Here is an 18,705-nt window from a genome sequence, read left to right as displayed (position 1 = left end):
TTTAATTGTTTATCTGCTCCCACTATAGTAAATAGACTATTAATATATTGTTTTTAAGGAGGCAAGTGGATTTTACCGTAGAAGTGGAAGTTGCTGTGGACAACGAAAGGTAAGTGAAGTAACTTACCTCCCTAGGGAAAAAAGCGATTCCGAGTTATAAATGCATATTTTGTGAACAAATAAATAGAAATGTTTGATGATCATTACATTTTATCAATTATCATGAATGAATATTTATAGTAATTGTACAGTTATTACATTTAGTAACATATATAAAATCTGGATAATTATTCCCCTCGCGTTTACTAATTTTCACATTTCTCTCAAAATGACTTGACCGCTCCATTTCAATTACCGGAGGCTCAATATTATCTGACTAATCCATTAAAAGGGCATGATGCGACATACTACTAGAACCTGGAGTTGAAGTCTCATTGTAAATAATATTATAAAAAATGATTATAAATAATCATTTTTGTTACTTAAACTACACTGAAAAAAGGATTTATTTGGACTAAATAAATATCGTTTGCCATGAACTAATCCTAGTTTTGGATATTGCCTAGCATATATAGTGTGAAGAGTAAATAATAATAAGTTCATAGTTTTGTAATAAATCTTATTCGAATGTTAATTTATTTTGACTGTAATATTACATTTCGCATCTTTATTATAAATTAATTAGAAATATATCTTAGCTTAATGTGAACTAACAGTTTTTCAGTGAAAATAGGTTATTTTAATATTAATAAATCAATGGTTTATAAAAAGTGAATTGTTTTTTTATACTGATATTGGATGTATTTCTTTCTTGATTAGTCTCAAAATTATGTACTTTCTCAAATTTAATTAAACTGATAATTAGATAACTTATCTAACTATAAGTTTATAATTAAATTTGAAAAGGTACATAACGTTGAGATCTACTAATAGAGAAGCAGATACGAGTATATACGATACTTTTATTCGAACATTTCATTTTTGCTAAAAATTAATTTTAAGACTTGAATATATCGTTCAAAACTACTTGTCATAGTTGTTGACAGTTTACATAAATTAGAGTTCTAGTCATCTAGAATAACCATTTGAACAATTCATGTAATAAAATATCTTGAATGTCACAGTTAGTTCCTTTCAAAATTCTATAATCAATAGCCTATAAATTGGCAAAGAATCTCCACGCCCCAAGAAAACACATCGGTCTCGATCCAATGTCAAAGTCACTGGCTTTTTTTTCGACTTTACTGTAATTATGCATTTCGAATCCTTGCCTCAAGGTGAATCAGTGCACCCTGAATGCTATCAAGGCGTTTTACAACGTTTGTTGGGAATTTAATTCCTTATATTCTCTTTATAGACCAGGCGGATCGGTTTTGAGGTGGATGTGAGAGAGGGCAAGCAAATTTTTCTGGTTTACCTTCAGTACAACAAATAAAAGTGTATATCCCTAGACCTGGGCGAAGTCTGGAATATTTTCAAAATTGCAAAAATGTTTAAAAAATTTTAAAAAACCCATTTCATCTGAGTTTTTTACTTATATCTTGGAACCTATGCATCTTGGAAGAATATTGAAGAGGAAAGAAATTTTTAAATTTATTACCCGATGTTACAAAATAGAAATAATTGATGAAAAAAAGGTAAAATAATCAAGTTTCTTGGATAATTTTTTTAAAATATTTTTATTGCTCCGAGGGCATTCTAATTTTGGTAAAAAAAACTTTAGAGTATAATAAAATAACACACCAAATTTTATTAAAATCGGTTGGATAGTTTTCGCAAAATAATTTTTTGAAAAAAGTTTGAAAAAAAATTTTTCGAATTTTCAAAATGTTGCACAGCCTCAAATAAAGCATCTAGACACTTGAAAATTTTTTTGCGTAGAAAAGATAGCTCAACTTTTCAAATGGTTTTTTAAAAAATGAACACTCTTTTTTTATTTTTAAACAATTAGATTATATTTATCAATTTGCAATTTAGTTTTTTTCTAAAATTATAATTTTGAAGTACTATTTTTTCTTAATTTTATCTGCAGATATTTAACAAAAAAATTTATTTTCAATATTTTTTTGTNTAATAATTATAACTAAATACGTCCATATTCAGAGTGTTGAAATATATACGTAAACAAATTTTTTCATGGCAAAAGAACAATAGCATAGGGTAAAATATACAGTATATTTAATGCATAAATAATAAACTTGTTTGTAACAAAATATGTGGAAATTGGAGAGTTGGCATTACGATATTCGAATCCCTTGGCTCGCGAGACATCGAATTAAAAAAAAAATCGAAATTGGTTCATTAGAAACCAAGATAATGCAATTTTTTTCGTACCTTCGCATTTTGAACCTCCAAATTCAGTCTCGGAGCGAATGCTCCCTCCCCCACTTTTTTTCGTATCAGACCTGTTGTCAAATTGGCCATGACCAGAAACACTCCAAAAACAATTGAAATAACGAGACATTTGTTAAGTTAGTTGTCAAATTATTGTTGTGTCTGAAGTTTTTGCCGAAAATTTAAATAAAAATGTCTGAGGATGATTTAAATTATACTAATGAGGATTATTCTAATTTGTGTGTTATTTATGGAAAGTGTAACAAACAAAGTAATTTCAAGGGAATGTAGAGAATCGGCTGCTTTTTTCCATAAATAACAAATAAACTAAAATAATCCTTATAAGTATAATTTAAACGATCCCCCGGAATTTTTATTTGAATTTTCAGCAAAAACTATTACAGATATAACAATAATTTGACTAACTTGACAAATGTCAAGTTATTTTAATTATTTTGGAGTGGCCAATTTGACAACAGGTTTGATACGAGGAAAAGTGACTAAAAAATAGAAAATTGCAAATATCTCTAAAAGTAGTAATGGCAAACAATGCTTATATGGCTTGTAAGGAAATTACAATCTGCATACAACAGAGTAAAAAAATACAAGGCGTTCCATTTAAGTTAACAAAGTTATAGCTGTTTGAAGTTATCAAAATGTAACATCAAAAATGAACCACCTAGTATTAAATGTTTTAACTTGTTGGTATACCATAATTTAGCGTTACCTATGCCCATTACAGGTACCAAAAATCCGCTTGATATCACGCTCCTAAAAAGAGTTACTAGCATCTCCGCGGACCCTTGCATCTGTCAAATTTTTTCTTTAAAAATTAATATCTCAAAATCTGTAACTTCTAGGTATAGGGAATATCTAATAAAGTGACCCTTAAATTTTACGTAGAATTCGAAAATGCAATAATGTGTCCCACTTAAAATAACGAAGTTGGTGTCGACTTCCGGTATAACCGGAAGTGCTGGAGGGTTCGAGATATTTTAGTTGTGTTCGCCATAGGGACATTGCTATGTTGTTAAATTTTCAAATTTTTCGGATATTCTATTCAACCAATCAGCGATCGCATTATCTCCAGCGTAGACGCAATGCTTTGTCATTGTTCATTGTAAACGAATCATTAACATTGGTGACGACAAGATTGGGGGATTTTTCGTTATCAGGGTAACTAGTTGTTTTGCAGCTAGATTCAATGCACCAGCACCAGCCCTGCAATGGTGGTTGCCTAAACTCGACAATCACGTAGCTTGTAAACATTTATGAAGCCTCTATACTATGGACAACACACGGATAGATACAATGTTGTTCTTACCCAGATTTATGTCTTCTCCTATGCTTCTTACAACGAACGCCCCAACCGGGAAGAGACGCAGGGTTTCTTTTATCACCCTCTCTAAGTACATGAACCTGGGCAAGTCCGAGGCTTCCACAGAACGTTCTTCCCCAAGTACGTCGATGACTTCTTCGTAGACCTTTTGCTGTAAATAGCACAAATTTGTAACACATCAAAGATAAGCGATCGTAGTATTTATTACCTGTATTTCAGGATACAATCCTAGCATTTCTAATAAGAAACATAGGGTGGTACTAGACGTGTCAGTTCCCTAGAAAAATAGTCCAACCAAATTACACTTGGAGAAAAAAAAATTGTTACCTAGACTGTTATAAGTGGAACTGGTAAAGGGGCTTATAATAAACGAAAAAAAAAAAATAAATACCGGAGCAGGATAGGCGGAGGGTTGATTTCGGGGGTTGAAAAATTGTATCATTGGGATTTCTGGCGAAAGATGACATCAAACAAAAAAGTATCTAATACAAAAGTTGTAGATCATGCAAAAATCTACAACTTTTGAAGAGATCATTTTTTCAGATAACCTCAAAATTTCCGAGAAAAATGCGATAAACAGTTTTTTTTCTGATTTTTTTGTTTTTTATTTCTCATTTCCGCAAAAATAATTTAATTTTAACGAAACTTGGTGAAAGTATACCTTTCTGCGTAATAAATAACCACACATTTTTCTAGATAAAAAAATCAAGGAGTTTCCGAGATATTCATTTTTTTTGGTTTCAAACACTTTTTTTTCAAAGAAAAATTCTACTTAGAAAAATCATCGCATCGTAATAATTTTTTTCGTTTTGACGTATACTTTTTGGTAAAATAAAAAAATCTGTAATCATAGTTCAAAAACATGCTCAAAAATGCAGAAAATTAAAAAATGAATTGCAACAATGAATTTTTCAGTAATTGTTGATAATTTGTTTAAATTAAAAAACATTCAAAAACTGATTACACATTCAATTCTACGGAAACAAATAAAAAAAAACTGTGTCTCATTGTTTGACCCAAAACTTTACTTTTGTACAGTATTGCTATAAACATCTAAGTCGAATTACAAATGCTTAAATGTTAAATTATCTCTGGATGATATGAGATTTCAGCAATACAAAGTATTAGTTGCAGTCTACTGTTGACGCGAAATCCGAAACCCCAAAATTTTGGATAATCGTTTTATTTTTTTTTTTCTGAAATATTTTATTATTTTTAATTAGTATTGCTACTTAATAGTAGTAAAAAAAATTGTTGGATATTTTGTGCTGTATTGACTTTTATACTGTTATGACTTCATCCAATAGATATTTTGAAAGCGTTCAGAGCCGTATTCGGGAAAAATTTTAAATTATACCTAAAAACCTTTTTAAGCGAATACCAGCAACATATTTAAAAAAATTAATCTGATGTGGCCCCTCGAAGACGAAACGTCGGATTGCAAATATGTTGACGCCATTGGATAGAGCGAAAAAAGTGGTAATGTAAATATGCAATTTATTTTAAAATTCGTTTTCAAATAAAGCAAGAAAAATAAAACGATTTTGCAAAATTTCGCGTCAACAATAGACTGCAATTAATACTTCATATTGCTGAAATCTCAAATCATCCAGAGATAATTTATCATTTGTGCATTCGACTTAGATATTTATAGCAATACTGTACAAAAATAAAGTTTTGGGTCAAACAATGAGACAGTTTTTTTTATTTTTTGTCCGTAGAATTAAATGGTGTACTCAGTTTTTAAATGTTTTTTAATTTAAACAAATTATCAACAATTATTGAAACATTCATTGTTGCAAGTAATTTTTTATTTTTTGCATTTTTAAGCATGTTTTTGAACTGTGATTACAGACTTTTTTATTTCACCAAAAAGTATATGTCAAAATGAAAATAATGATTACCGGCAAACTCTGTGCGATGATTTTTCTAAGTAGAATTTTTCTTTGAAAAAAAGTGTTTCAAACCAAAAAAAAAATTAATATCTCGGAAACCTCTTGATTTTTACATCTAGAAAAATGTGTGGTTATTTAAGAGACAGAAAGGTGTACTTTCACCAAGTTTCGTTAAAGTTAAATTATTTTTGCCGATATGAGAAATAAAAAATGAAAATTCAGAAAAAAAAATGTTTTTCGCATTTTTCTCGGAAATTGTGAGATTATCTTTAAAAGTGACCTCTACAAGAGTTGTAGATTTTTGCATGATCTACAACTTTTGTGTGGGATACTTTTTTGTATGACGTCAACTTTCGCCAGAAACCCCCATGATACATTTTTTCACAACTTTTCAACCCCCCAAATTAACCCTCCGCCGCCCCTGCTCACGCATTTATTTATTTTTGTTTCGTTTATTATAAGCCCCTTTACCATTTCCACTAATAAAAATCCAAGTAACAATTTTCTTTTTTTTTCCTCTAAATGAGTTATTTCGATCGGTCTAAAAGGTTAGGAGGGTACTTGTCCTTCATCGATTCAAAATAACTTACAGCACCAAGAAAAATGTTGACTTCCTCCCTGATTTCCTCTTCTGTGAACTCAGAATTCTCCAGAATCAAATCCAGAAACACTCGTCTTTTCTTTCCACCTACAAGAAAGCACTTGTACCGTATATACTAGGTGTTCTACAAGCTCTATAACGAACTTTGACAGATGGTAACTATATCACGCTCGTGCGTCGTATATTTCATTTTGCAACTAAGGCTAAAAAATAAAAAAAATCCAGGTTGCAAATTTAAAATTAAAAAAAATTATAGATTTCAATGTATTATTATGAAATCTACCATGAAAAAATTCAGTCCGATTGTGGAAGATCCTCGGGATCGTCCAGACAATAATTAGTTAATTTGTTTATAAGGCCATAACTTGTAAACTATTCAACTTACCGATTCCAGATTTTGTGTGAATTATTAGACAGTGATAAGGAATGAGAGGATGCGATGCCAACACGTTCTGGTAATAATAGCGCAATTTATAAATGTTTAATTCAAAAGTCATAAATAAACTTCTTCTGTTTATAACTTTTAATCTAATCAATATTTTTTGACGCTCGAGGGCTAGTTTTGTAGGTCTTTTGAAGTTTAGTTAACGTTTTAATTTTAAACAGAAATAATAATTATTATTGTTATACCAACAATTGTTTTTATTTATCAGGCTACTTTGAGTGAAATATGAAATTATATATTTTAAAATGCTTGTAACAAAAACGAACCGGACCTATGTTCATTTAAGAAAAAATATTTGTTTGTGTATAAGTTTTACCAGCTACCATCTGTCAAAGTTTGTCATGGAGCTTGTGGAACACCCTGTATAAAATATGGGTATATACCTTCGTCCAATTCAGCCACCAAAGAATCCCTCCTGTTTTCTTTCTGTTTCTCAAAAACCTCAAGTTTCTTTCTTATAATCTTCAAGTATTTGAAAAAATATGATAAAAAGGGGATTAAGCAATGTATACAGAGTGTCCCACCAGGAATCGCCACTATCGATATCACGGAAAATACTGATCCGATAAATCTAAAAATTTGGCAATCTAGCAAAGGCAATAGGGTCAACACAGCTAAAATATTTAGAACTTTATGGGACTTCCGGTTATGCCGGACTTTCTTATTTTAAATGGGACACCCTATATATTATGGCATTTTCGGATTCTATGAGAAATTTGAGGATCACTTTCACATAGTGACATTCCTGGTGGGACACCCTGTATAGGACTTTTAAAAATGAGTGGGGTCTTTCATATGAATTGTTCGCAAATGTCGAAATTTTTTTTCGCTACCAAAAATCAAAAACAATTATTTTCTTGGAGAACTCTATTAGAACAACCTTTTGACGGACCATACCTGGGAGACTAGACAAGTACACCAGGAAAATTAGCGAAAATAAAAGAGAAAAAAATAATTTGTGAATTTTTACTTTAATTTTACATTTAAATCGTAATTAAATAGCTAACAAAGTATTGAAAAAACAAATTTACTTTGCCTTAATTTGTAAAGAGAGTAACTTAAACTTTTTAAATGAACGATAGCTTCATTTATTTATTTAATAATAGTAAAATAATTCCGAAATTGAAATTTTAATTAATATTTCATTTAACAATAATTTTTGTGACATTTTTGTAAATTAAAAGAAATTAAGTATAAAAGATGCTTTTTTTCTGGGGTTCAGGGCTATTCTACGAATTTGTAAATATGCCCATTGTTATTTTTTCGTCGAGCTACCCCAGTTTAAAATAAAAATAAGTTTCTACGATGAATAGAAGCCGAGATATTGTAAAATTTACAGCGCGCATCAATTTGAACTAACTTTTCTCGCGCGCGCGACCGCTTAGACGAGCTTCCCCATCACCACGCCGCCAGCCGCCGGACAGTTTACTTAGCGAGTACCTTCTTTTTAAAGGGCTCGTGAGTCGTTAATTTTACACATTTTTCAATGTAATTCACGTTAAATCGTAGTTTACGTCGTAAACTGTATTTTGCGAAAAATTCAAGTATTAATATTTATAAACAACTGCGCTACGATTTAAAAAAAAAATCTTATCTTGGCTCCTGTTGGTCGTAGAGGGTACTTTTTTTATTTTAAAACTATATTTTTTGCCAGTTATCCATTGCATCTATGTTCGTAGCATAAATAGCAACAATGTTAATCAAATTGTTTATAAGCGAAAAACGCACGGCTTTTTAATGGACAATTTGAGAATGTTAATGTCAAAAAAACGGTGATATTTTTTAATAGGTCGCTTAATTGCGTCTTTAAGATTACAATGACGCTTTCAGAATCATGTTTGATTGAAAATTAACGTCTGTACAGAGGCTTAAAGTTCATAACTTTTGGAGCCTCCGCTATAAACAAATAGAATTGTGCGAAAACTATTGCACCTACAGCGCCCACTTTTGGCACACTTTTGAAGTATGACAAAACCCTCAACTTGTCATAGGTTTTATAAAATTTTAAGAATAAATGCAATAGTTACAAACAAATTAAAAAATGGGCACTTTTTTTGTTTTTCGCAATAACTTTTTTGTTTATTACCCGATTTTAATTTAACAAGTCTCATTGTGTAGATAATTTTACTCCCTACAAGTGTCTGTGAGTCACTTTTCGCTAAAATTGATGGTTTTCCCTGCAAAGTGAAAAAACTGTTTTCCTCACTTATTTGTTTATATAGAAAAGTTAGCTAATAAAATTTTTTGACTCACGAGATGAAAGATGTCTTGTATTATGTTCCTTTAGACAATTTTACAATAATCTCGCGGATAGGACTATTTTCGAGTAAAAATTTAATTTGCTTGGTCTAAAAGGAGCACGAACTCATCCGGGAAAATTGACAAAATTTGTCAATGTAATAGTAGAAATTAGTTATAGTTTTTACCGTTAGGGCCACTAGTGCCCCTTGTACACCGACATATTTTCATTTATTTATTCTAATTCAAAGTAGCTTACATCATTTATTTTAAAATTTTTAACACATCACAAAAACGCCATGACTGATTTTTAATACAAACTGCCGCTTTCTTTATCGCCCCTCCACTATTTCGGTGCATATAGGACACTAGCGCCCTCTAATTTGGTTAGATTATAGTCTCCATGGACCATACCTTGGAGGTGACTTCATGAATCCCTGCCAGGTGCTTGTCAAGCTTCCTGCTGAGGGGGTACAACCTCCAGGTCCAATCTAAGTGATGCCACACCGCAAATACCCTTATCGTCGCGATCAGCATCATTCTGAAACACGATAAAACTTCGTGTCGAGTATTTGTCGAACGCCAAGAACCATGAACGCATCCACTTAACACTTACTGGTCCAGGTGAGTCGCAAATACGTTGCCTTCCCTCTGGGTATTCATTTTTAGTCCCATGGCGGTTTCTGAAAGCGAAAACTTTGCCAGGGGAACATTTTGTGAAGGAAAGGACCTTACCACAGATTATGTCCAGCATCATCGCTGAGACAGGCTTGCTGATGTCGATGTTCTTGCGGCCGGCGTACGCCCTCAGTATGTCCGTGAAGACGGTGGCCTGTTCGGTGAAGATGTCCACGAAAGAGTCCAGGATCTTCTGGTGGAAGGACGGCATTATCAGCTTCCTGTGCTTCTTCCATTTTGGGACTAAGAAACGTCCGTTTTATACCTTTATATACAGGGTGTCCCATAATTACAGTGCAATAATTTAGCAGTAGATTCAATGATCAAAAATGAGATTATTTTTTCCTGTAAACAAGGGTCGGAAAATGCTTCCTAAGGGAGCTGGCTACGGCCCCCTAAAAGGGGCCTCAGGAGATCATATTTTTCAAAATATTTCCAAAACTCATTAACGTATCATTATGAATTTTGGTTTGTTGGACACCCAATGAATGTTCTAAAGAACTACATGGAAACTGTTCAAAAATTTTATTCAGGGGTGTCTCAGGCAGGAGGGCTCGCGGGTAAAATGCGCCCCCAATTTTTTGCATGTCAATATATTCAAATTTAAACATAAAAACATGACAGATACGAGTTTTTCACAAAAAAAATGTTCTCTAGATTTACTTCGATAAAATGCTTCGTTTCCAAGAAAAATCGATTTTAAAATTTTATTACATAATCTCAAGAATGGAAAGGGATTACATGAATAAGGTTAGTAGGCCATGAAAACAAACGTTTGTTTACTTGAATTAATTTGACAGATTATTAAACTTCAATTTTTGCTTTCACTTTACGGTGTTGTATTGGATATTAAGGAGGTTCGATACTAAAAGAAAAATGGTAAGAATGTTTTCAAAGCAATTGAAATCTGTTAATAAATATGCAAACTGACTTGTGTAAAAACATCAGATCGATTGACAACGTAATATTTTTGAAAAATGATTTTAAAAATTATGCTCTTTTACACAGGCTCTTATGGGAGTTGGGAAAAAACTTTAATCAAACGTGAATATTGCTCTTAAAAATGGTTAGGATCGGAAAAATAAAATTGTAATTAAAGAATTAAATATTACTAAACATTTTAAAACAATAAAAATATGCACTTACAATGTAATTATTGAGATAATGGAATGAATAGATAACGTTTTGACAAATTTGAACAAACATCTGATCCAATGAAAGGAAATATGGCAACACTGTACGCTGTATTTAATGCTTCGACTGATGCGTTATATGTATTTGAATAGCTCGATTATAGATTATAAAATTATTCCAGTCGAAAATATATGTAGTAATAATTAATATTAAATAAATTTTTCGTGATCTAAAGCAATATACTAGCAATTTGAAACAAAAATTGAAAGGATCTCTTTGCAAAACGAACAGTATAGATGTTATGTCATAATCTTCAATTTGACAAGTCGACGTCTCACTATCATACACTGAACTTCTTGATAGTTATCATATGGATTCTCGGTTTGCACATTTTATTTTTTTCTCATCAATCCACATTCTGTTTTACACTCATTTTATATTACTTTTCAGTCATTACTTTTCCTTTGTACCTTGGTTGTTCATTCATGTTTACGGAATTCGCGCAAAGTTGACAGTAATGACAGTTGACCCAACTTTTACCACCACGCCATGGCAATGTTGCCAGATTTCATCCATAATTTTACAAGCTCGTAATGAATAAATAGACGCTTTTATTCAAATAAAAAGTGAACTGACGTGTATTAAACACGAAAAAAATATGCAAGCTAATATGTGTTGTATAAATTTCATTCTAAATAGCATACTTAGTTCGCTGAAATTAATTTATGTAAGGTTGGTACTGCAACAAGACTCCCGTGTATAAACATAGGCATACTCTCCGCACCGCCCGCCCCGGAAGAGGTGTTTCGAACGTCCTTAAGTAAAATCTAAAGAAAAAATGCAGAATTTTAATAATAATTTTAATAGACATTAATTTTGTGTATGGAATTTGTAATGGGAAAGCACTAGCGGCACAAAGCGAATATCAACGGCGATATCCGAGTCGGATGCAATTTGGACGTATTTTCTACGGTCCATAGACGATTAACGGAAAATGGATCTTTTAGAAAACTGTGCGGTGAAGGAAGATCACCAAATAATTTTGGAAATAACTTAAATCAATTTGATGCTAATTTTCAAGTGTAAACATCAAACTATGATAGAAATGGGTTTTTTTACAGATACAAATGGACTCTAGATTTACTTCGATAAAATGCTTCGTCTTCGTCAAAATATTGATTTATATTTAGAAGTTATACAGGGTGAGTCATTAATAATGGTACACAACCTAATGTTATATTGTTAACTTCAAAATATAGTGATTGAGCCAAACATGCCTTAATCAATTATTGCTCCTTTTCGTTCTACAGAGTGTTAAAGTTGAAAACATATTTTCCTCTTTTATCTATATTTTAAGTATGTATGGGCCGATTGTTTTGAAAATTATATCAACTCAAGAACTTGTCAAAAATAACGAAAAACTTATTATTTAAAAATTAAATATTTATTAAATATAAAATTTATTGTTCTTAATATTTTTGTAAAATAAAAATAAAATAATTATCCTATACAATAAATTATCCAATAACTTTTTTATTTTTCTTTTTCAGGTTGTCTCCGATTCGGATATCGCCGTTGGTATTCCCTTTATGCCGCTAGTGCTCTCCTATTACAAAATCCATATCTACACAAAATGAATGTCTGCTAGCTCGCGATTATTAAAATTTTGCATTTTTGCCCCCCCATACCCTCCTTAACCCTCCCCTCCCGCGCTAGCCTAAGGGCCACCTTAGCAAAGCGCATCCCAGGCTGCATAGCCGCACTGCCCTACCCAACCATACCACACATAAACATGACACAACCCCCGGGGTTTACACAGACGAGCCGGCGAAGCAAGAAGAGCGCCAGAAGAAAGGGCCCTAGCCGGCGGGGCCCAGCCAGGACAAAAGGAGGTCCCACAAAGCGCCTACACCGGCCGCATTTGCGGTCGGGGTAGACGACGGATGGGGCCCACCTACGAAGGCTGTCCAGGCCTACACGAGATGAGGCAGGATAAAGAGGGATAATCCCCCTCGATCCCAAATCATTGAGGCCAATTTCTAGCCATAGAATAATGGCGCGCATTTTTGCTTTGAATGTTTTTTATTCCATACTATTCGCATCTCAGTTGAGGAATGTTATGACTAAAGAGATATTTGACCCATCTTTTTTCATTTGGATGTTAAAAATAAAAACAGAAAAATTTTTGTTCCCTTTCTTATTTTTTATCTTTTTTTTAAATCGAATTCAAGTGGTTAGTAGAAGAAACAACTTGCCACTTCTGTTTTTTTTTTAATGAGCGCCAAATTGGATATCCCCATTGCCGTTCCCAACCTCTTTATCGGTATTTAAAGATCGTCCTGTATTAAAACCACTTACCTGGTGCTGTCAATAGTCCTGTGCCGATGTTGTATATCATGAACTTGTAGAAATGGTCCTTGCCCAAACACTTCTGGCTTGTGAGGATTTTTTCGGCGTGATGCGGATCAGTGAGACAGAAAAACAGCCGTGGGCCCAGCCAGATCGACATGGGGCTGGGGTACCTTTCCACCAGTTTTATAAGTTTCTCCAAGATATCTGCAAGAAGATATACTCTACTATTTTTTTTTATTGTTTTCTTATTAATATAAATTCACTTTCTATTATAAATAAGTGTCATAAAATTAAGAAGGCGATTCTTCGGTTTCATGGAAAAAAAACTCGATACTAGGTAGCTGCAATTTCTGGTGTCCCTCAAGGCTCAATTTTGCGTCTATTTTCTATTTATACCTTATACGTTATTAATAGTACAATGCTAGGCACCTTAAACTCACCACCTGTTGATAAGCTCTCATTCTGTCGCGCCCCACCACAAACAATCGCCTTATTTATGTCGAAATCAGAACGCGTATTGACACTACAATCTCTTAGAAGTGAAGTATTATTATCACATTCGCATATCCCAACTTAAAAGTTATCGAAATCGACATGTTTGCCTATATACATATAATTATATACAGGGTGTTTCAACGAAGTAGAAAAAATGGTACCAGTGAATGTAGAGCCAAAAACAAGAGGATTGAAGTAAAAATACTTTATATGAAAGTTGCACCCCTGAGGGGGTAAAATTCACATTTTAATTTTTTTCTTTAACATGAGGAATGCTAGAGACACGAAACTTGGTATGAGCATCCTACTAATAAAGAGACAACTTTTCAATATTTTCTCGATCATTGGCGTATTTTATAAAGGAGTGAAACAGTCAACCCCATTGCAATATTTTATTAGAAATTTTTTATACGAGTCAAATTATTTATTTAAAAATATTTATTGGGAAGACTGATTTATTGCGCGACTTTTTTACCTCTTGTAATTTTTCGATAAAACCGATAGGTTTCTTAGTAAAAAAATTAGATGCGTCATCCTTCACTAAAGGGGTAATTGTGAAAATTTGTAAAAATAAAGTAGGCGGGTGTCATAACAAATAAATTGTTATTTATCATATTAATAAATTGACACTTTCTGTCAATAAGCTGGTAATTTAATAATAACATTAAGAATAATTTGCTATTAATTAATGAAAAATGTTTGATAACTTATGACTATGGGACATGTATTAGGTAAAGTTATTTATCTGAAATAAAATTGAATACAAACGAAAAACAAGAAATGCAAAATTAAATTTAATACCTAATACGTATGTTGAAATTATAACGCACTCGCCCAAACAGTTCAATACTTTTTATGTGTCCCCACAAAAAGAAATCCGTATACGTTAGGTCAGGTGAACGTGCAGGCCAACAAACAGGGCCATCACGACCACGATCAATCCAGCGAATTTAAATTTAACCATTGTCTAACGGCAAGTGTACTATTTGCAGGCGCCCCATCGTGCATATACCACATCACCTGACGTGTAGCGAGGGGTACATCCTCAAGTAATGTTGGAAGATTTTCGTTCAAAAATCTTACTATTTTTTCTGGATTCCAAAAACACGTCATTGGTATAAATATTATTTGTCATAATTATTATTATTCTGATAATAAATTAATCAATTGGTACTAATTATTCGTTGACAGAAAGTGTCAATTTATTAATACGATAAATAACAATTTATTTGTTATGACGTCCATCTACTTTATTTTTACAAATTTTCGCAATTACCCCTTTAGTGAACGATGACGCATCTAATTTTTTTTACTAGAAAACTATCGGTTTTATCAAAAAATTACAAGAGGTAAAAAAGTTGCGCAATAAATCAATCTTCCCAATAAATATTTTTAACTTTTAAATAATTTGCCTCATATAAAAAATTTCTAATCAAATATTGCAATGGGGTTATCTCTTTATTAGTAGGATGCTCATACCAAGTTTCGTGTCTCTAGCAATCCTCATGTTAAAGAAAAAAATTAAAATGTGAATTTCAATCCCCTCCTTTAATTTATTTCTTATTTTTTGGCTCTACATACACTGGTACTATTCTTGCTACTTCTTTTAAAAACACCCTGTGTTTTTCCACTTAGCCATCTTGAATAATATAATTAAACCATAAATTAAAAATTGTGAAATTTCTTTAAAAAATGCACACGACTAAGAAAAATAAAATAAAATAAATTTTCATAAAATCCTTGATTTCGTAAAAAGAGCATAAACTGACCTACATCCTAAAATTAAAACAAATTCAATAATATTATACAGTGTTTTGTTTTTGACGTTACATTTTAGTAACTTCAAACCACGAAAATTTTTGTATTTCAAATGAGACACACACGGTAAGAGATACGAAGTCGGTTGTATCAAAGTTGTGTAATTAAGGGACGAACAAAATGGCTTTTGAAAATCGTCAATAGCATTTCTAGACGAGGCGCAACTGAGTCTATTAAAGCAGGATTAAATCTGTTTTACTGCCAAGTTAAATACAATTTTTTCGCCGATCAATTTTAATTTTATCATAATAGCAAACAGAGCTATTTATTTTGCATTATTAAAATTGTTTGATACTTCTTTCATGGTAGTTATAAGACCGGTAAAGTTTAAGTAAATAACTTAGATATACAGTAATCGCCATAATGTTCCTATTTAAATCCATAAAAATAATTATTAGGCTATTGATTATGTCATGTGGTATGGAACTACAACGTTGATGGGTTTTTATTGCATGAATCGTTTAAATGGTTATTTAGAATGAAAAAAAAGGCAGAGTGCTATTAAATTAATAGTTGGAAATTGGATATAGAGGTGAAAATGTACCCCTTTCAGTTTTTTAACTCTAGCTCGAAAACGAAGCAAAATTTCGGTATAGTTTATAGAAAAAATTATTTAAAGAATTGAATTTCTCATCGAAATGGCTTATCTAAAAAATGTAAAAGGAAAATTTTATGCAAAAATTCGTTAATAAACAATTTTAAACAAAGCAAATAATAAGATTTTTTTATTTTGTTTAGTTTTTTAATAAAATGATTTAGTAAAAACTTGAGAATTTAAGTACAATAAAGTTTATTAATAATGTATATACAGTGTGTTCACGGATGGAGTTGACAAGAGGAGAAACTCTTTTGTTTTTGACTGTATCGAAAAATGTCACTCTTTATAAAAAGTTTTGCCCCTCGAAAAAATGAGTATCATACAAACATCTTAGATTTGGTGTATAGGGTGCTTTGTTGTGGGTTCAAAACCTGTAGTATTCGCTAAACTGTAAATAAATTTAAAAAACTCGAAAATACTCAAGAGAGAAGTACCATTATTTATTATTTTACACAACATTTTTATAAAACAAATCTGTTTATAACCTCAAATAATGTCCTAATACAAGTTTTAAAATAAAAATTCTGACTTTTACTCTATATGATTTTAAAATTTTAAAGACATTATTTGAGGTTATAAACAGATTTGTTCTATAATAATGTTGTGTAAAATAATAAATAATGGTACTTCTCTCTTCAGTGGTTTATTTAATTTTAATACTTGTTCAAACTGTGTGTTTAATATCAATGAGGATAAACAAAAATTATTGTAAATATTGTTGAAAAACTTTTATAAATTAAAACTTAATTGACACTTTAAATCAAGATTAAAAGTGTCAGCTTTAGATTCTAGAATTAAAAGTAAATACTTTTGTTGATAAGATACCATTTTTTCTGTCAAAAATGTCAACCGTAGAGGCCTCTGACAGTCAAAAGATGTCATAATTTTGTGACGGTTAGAGAACAAATATTACAAAATAATAATGCCTAGTTAATTATTAGTTTGTGTTTAGGAAAGGAATGTCTCAGTGTTTTTGGCTTTTTTTTGCAACGAAATGTATGGTCAGAGAGTTTGTCTGATATTCTGCGTTAAAAACGGAATTAAATTAAAAATATAAAAACAACCACACAAAAGAACGAAGAATGACCTCCCTAATTTTTTTACACATATTTCTCCTAAGAATTAGGGAACACTTACACTCAGGGCTTCCTATAAACTTATATGCCGCCCCTATGAAGGGCAAAGCAAATGGACCGGGGATGTTCCAGGAATAAATGTACAGCTTCCTCCTTTTCCACAGGTAACTGAGGTACCACAAAGCCGGCACCGACAGCACCAGCACAAGAGTCAAATTTTCGACAACCCAGACCATCCTAGAAAGACAACTATCTAGACCAAGTCCCTAGACACACTAATATATGCTAGTATGTGCCCTACCTCCAAAAATACACTTGTAAATGGAACAATAAATTTCGTGTGTAATTACTCGATAATTTTCTTATCGAATGGCTAATTTACGGGCACTAATAACACAAAAGGCGAGTTATACACGCGTTGTACTCTGTTTTCGATTAAGGAAACAAGAAAATTACATGGTGCACTTATGTTTTACATTATACTACAGAGTTAATTAGAAAATGTTATGTCTCTTTACATGACGTCTGGAATGCAACTTATTTTGGGTGTTTCATAGCTCTATCGACACAGAGCAGGCACGTGTGGAGGATCCTAAAATATGCCGATTTTTCTGGGATGAACCGTTGAAGAAATATCGGCCTCTCAAGATGAGTGTTAAATTTTGAAAAACAATATTTCAGCAATCCCTTAACATAGAGCAACCAAAATTGCTACATGATTTGCGTTTATTGTTATCTTTAAATGGAAAAAATATGAATTTGTTGGAAGCCCAATAAAGGCCGGACTAGGGGTAGGGCGCCTTTAAAATGACATCGATTTTTTTATCAGTATGCCAATTATTAAATAGTTTTACCAATGTTACAGGAAATTTAATTTAGCAAATGTTTTTACTGTTACAAATGTTTCTAAAAAATAACGGTTTTTGGGAAAATCGGGATTTTGTGAAACAGCGTTATTACTAATTGAATCGGACAAGTTTGCAGTTTTGCGACTAGTAGGCTATGATTTCATTCCATTTTTTTACGTTTACAAAAAAGTATCAGGAAAAAGCAGTTTCATTAAATTAAATTCTTTATTTTGTTCTGAACATATTTCAAAAAGAGGAACCTTACAAACAATAAAACATCAACAAATTCAACTTTAGCCACATGAACTGCCGATATCGTTAATAGTCCAGTCACTTTAGTAGTTTGGCTATTAATTTTTTCGGATGGAATAGATTGACGTGAAATTTGAACTGTAGCTATAGGCAATAGCCCAGGAAACAAAAGTTATTCATATAGTGCCGATGTGTGCTTTTAAGGGAATTCCACATCCTAAGGTGGGGATTTTTTTATTAAAAGATAACTTCACAATTCGATACAGGGACGAATTCTATGCAAAAAATGTCCTATAAGAATTTTTTGTACAGTCAACACTTTTTGTGTTATTTGCGCCTAAACATGTTCGTTTTTAGCCCAAAAAATGCATGTTTTGAGCCATTTTTCGCGAATATCTCAAAAACTACAAGTTTTATCACAAAAATGATCATATGCAAAAATGAAGGTAATTAAATAGCAGAGATTGCTTTTTTTATTTTTGTAGGTGGTATAGAACCCGAGTTATGACTCCCAGAAGTTGAAGTTGTGAATTAACAGTAGAATTTGGGAAATTGAACGATTTTAGAAGCCTAAATTAAAAAAAATATTTCATTTACTTTTG

At 31.9% G+C, this 18,705-nt stretch overlaps 1 protein-coding gene across 1 annotated transcript in view; it reads right to left on the bottom strand.

Moving 5' to 3' along the window:
- The window catches only part of LOC108906972 (cytochrome P450 4C1-like), a 19,418-nt gene extending 2,064 nt beyond the window's left edge, over nt 1–17,354 (bottom strand). Inside the window, exons 1-10 of the mRNA XM_018710428.2 lie at nt 17,305–17,354; nt 17,065–17,240; nt 13,023–13,220; nt 9,588–9,773; nt 9,469–9,535; nt 9,267–9,393; nt 6,998–7,076; nt 6,159–6,256; nt 3,882–3,950; nt 3,659–3,824 (exon numbers count right to left, since the gene is read on the bottom strand). Of these exons, the coding sequence (XP_018565944.1) occupies nt 3,659–3,824; nt 3,882–3,950; nt 6,159–6,256; nt 6,998–7,076; nt 9,267–9,393; nt 9,469–9,535; nt 9,588–9,773; nt 13,023–13,220; nt 17,065–17,239 (1,165 nt within the window). The 5' untranslated portion in view covers nt 17,240; nt 17,305–17,354. The remainder of the gene's footprint in view (nt 1–3,658; nt 3,825–3,881; nt 3,951–6,158; nt 6,257–6,997; nt 7,077–9,266; nt 9,394–9,468; nt 9,536–9,587; nt 9,774–13,022; nt 13,221–17,064; nt 17,241–17,304) is intronic.
- Between the last annotated feature and the right edge of the window lie 1,351 nt (nt 17,355–18,705).

This window comes from Anoplophora glabripennis, unplaced genomic scaffold (assembly GCF_000390285.2).
Source record: "Anoplophora glabripennis isolate ALB-LARVAE unplaced genomic scaffold, Agla_2.0 scaffold59, whole genome shotgun sequence".
In the NCBI taxonomy this organism is placed as follows: domain Eukaryota; kingdom Metazoa; phylum Arthropoda; class Insecta; order Coleoptera; family Cerambycidae; genus Anoplophora; species Anoplophora glabripennis.
The sequence above is the reverse complement of the archived record's forward strand: the minus strand, read 5'-3'. Positions and strand labels throughout refer to the sequence as shown.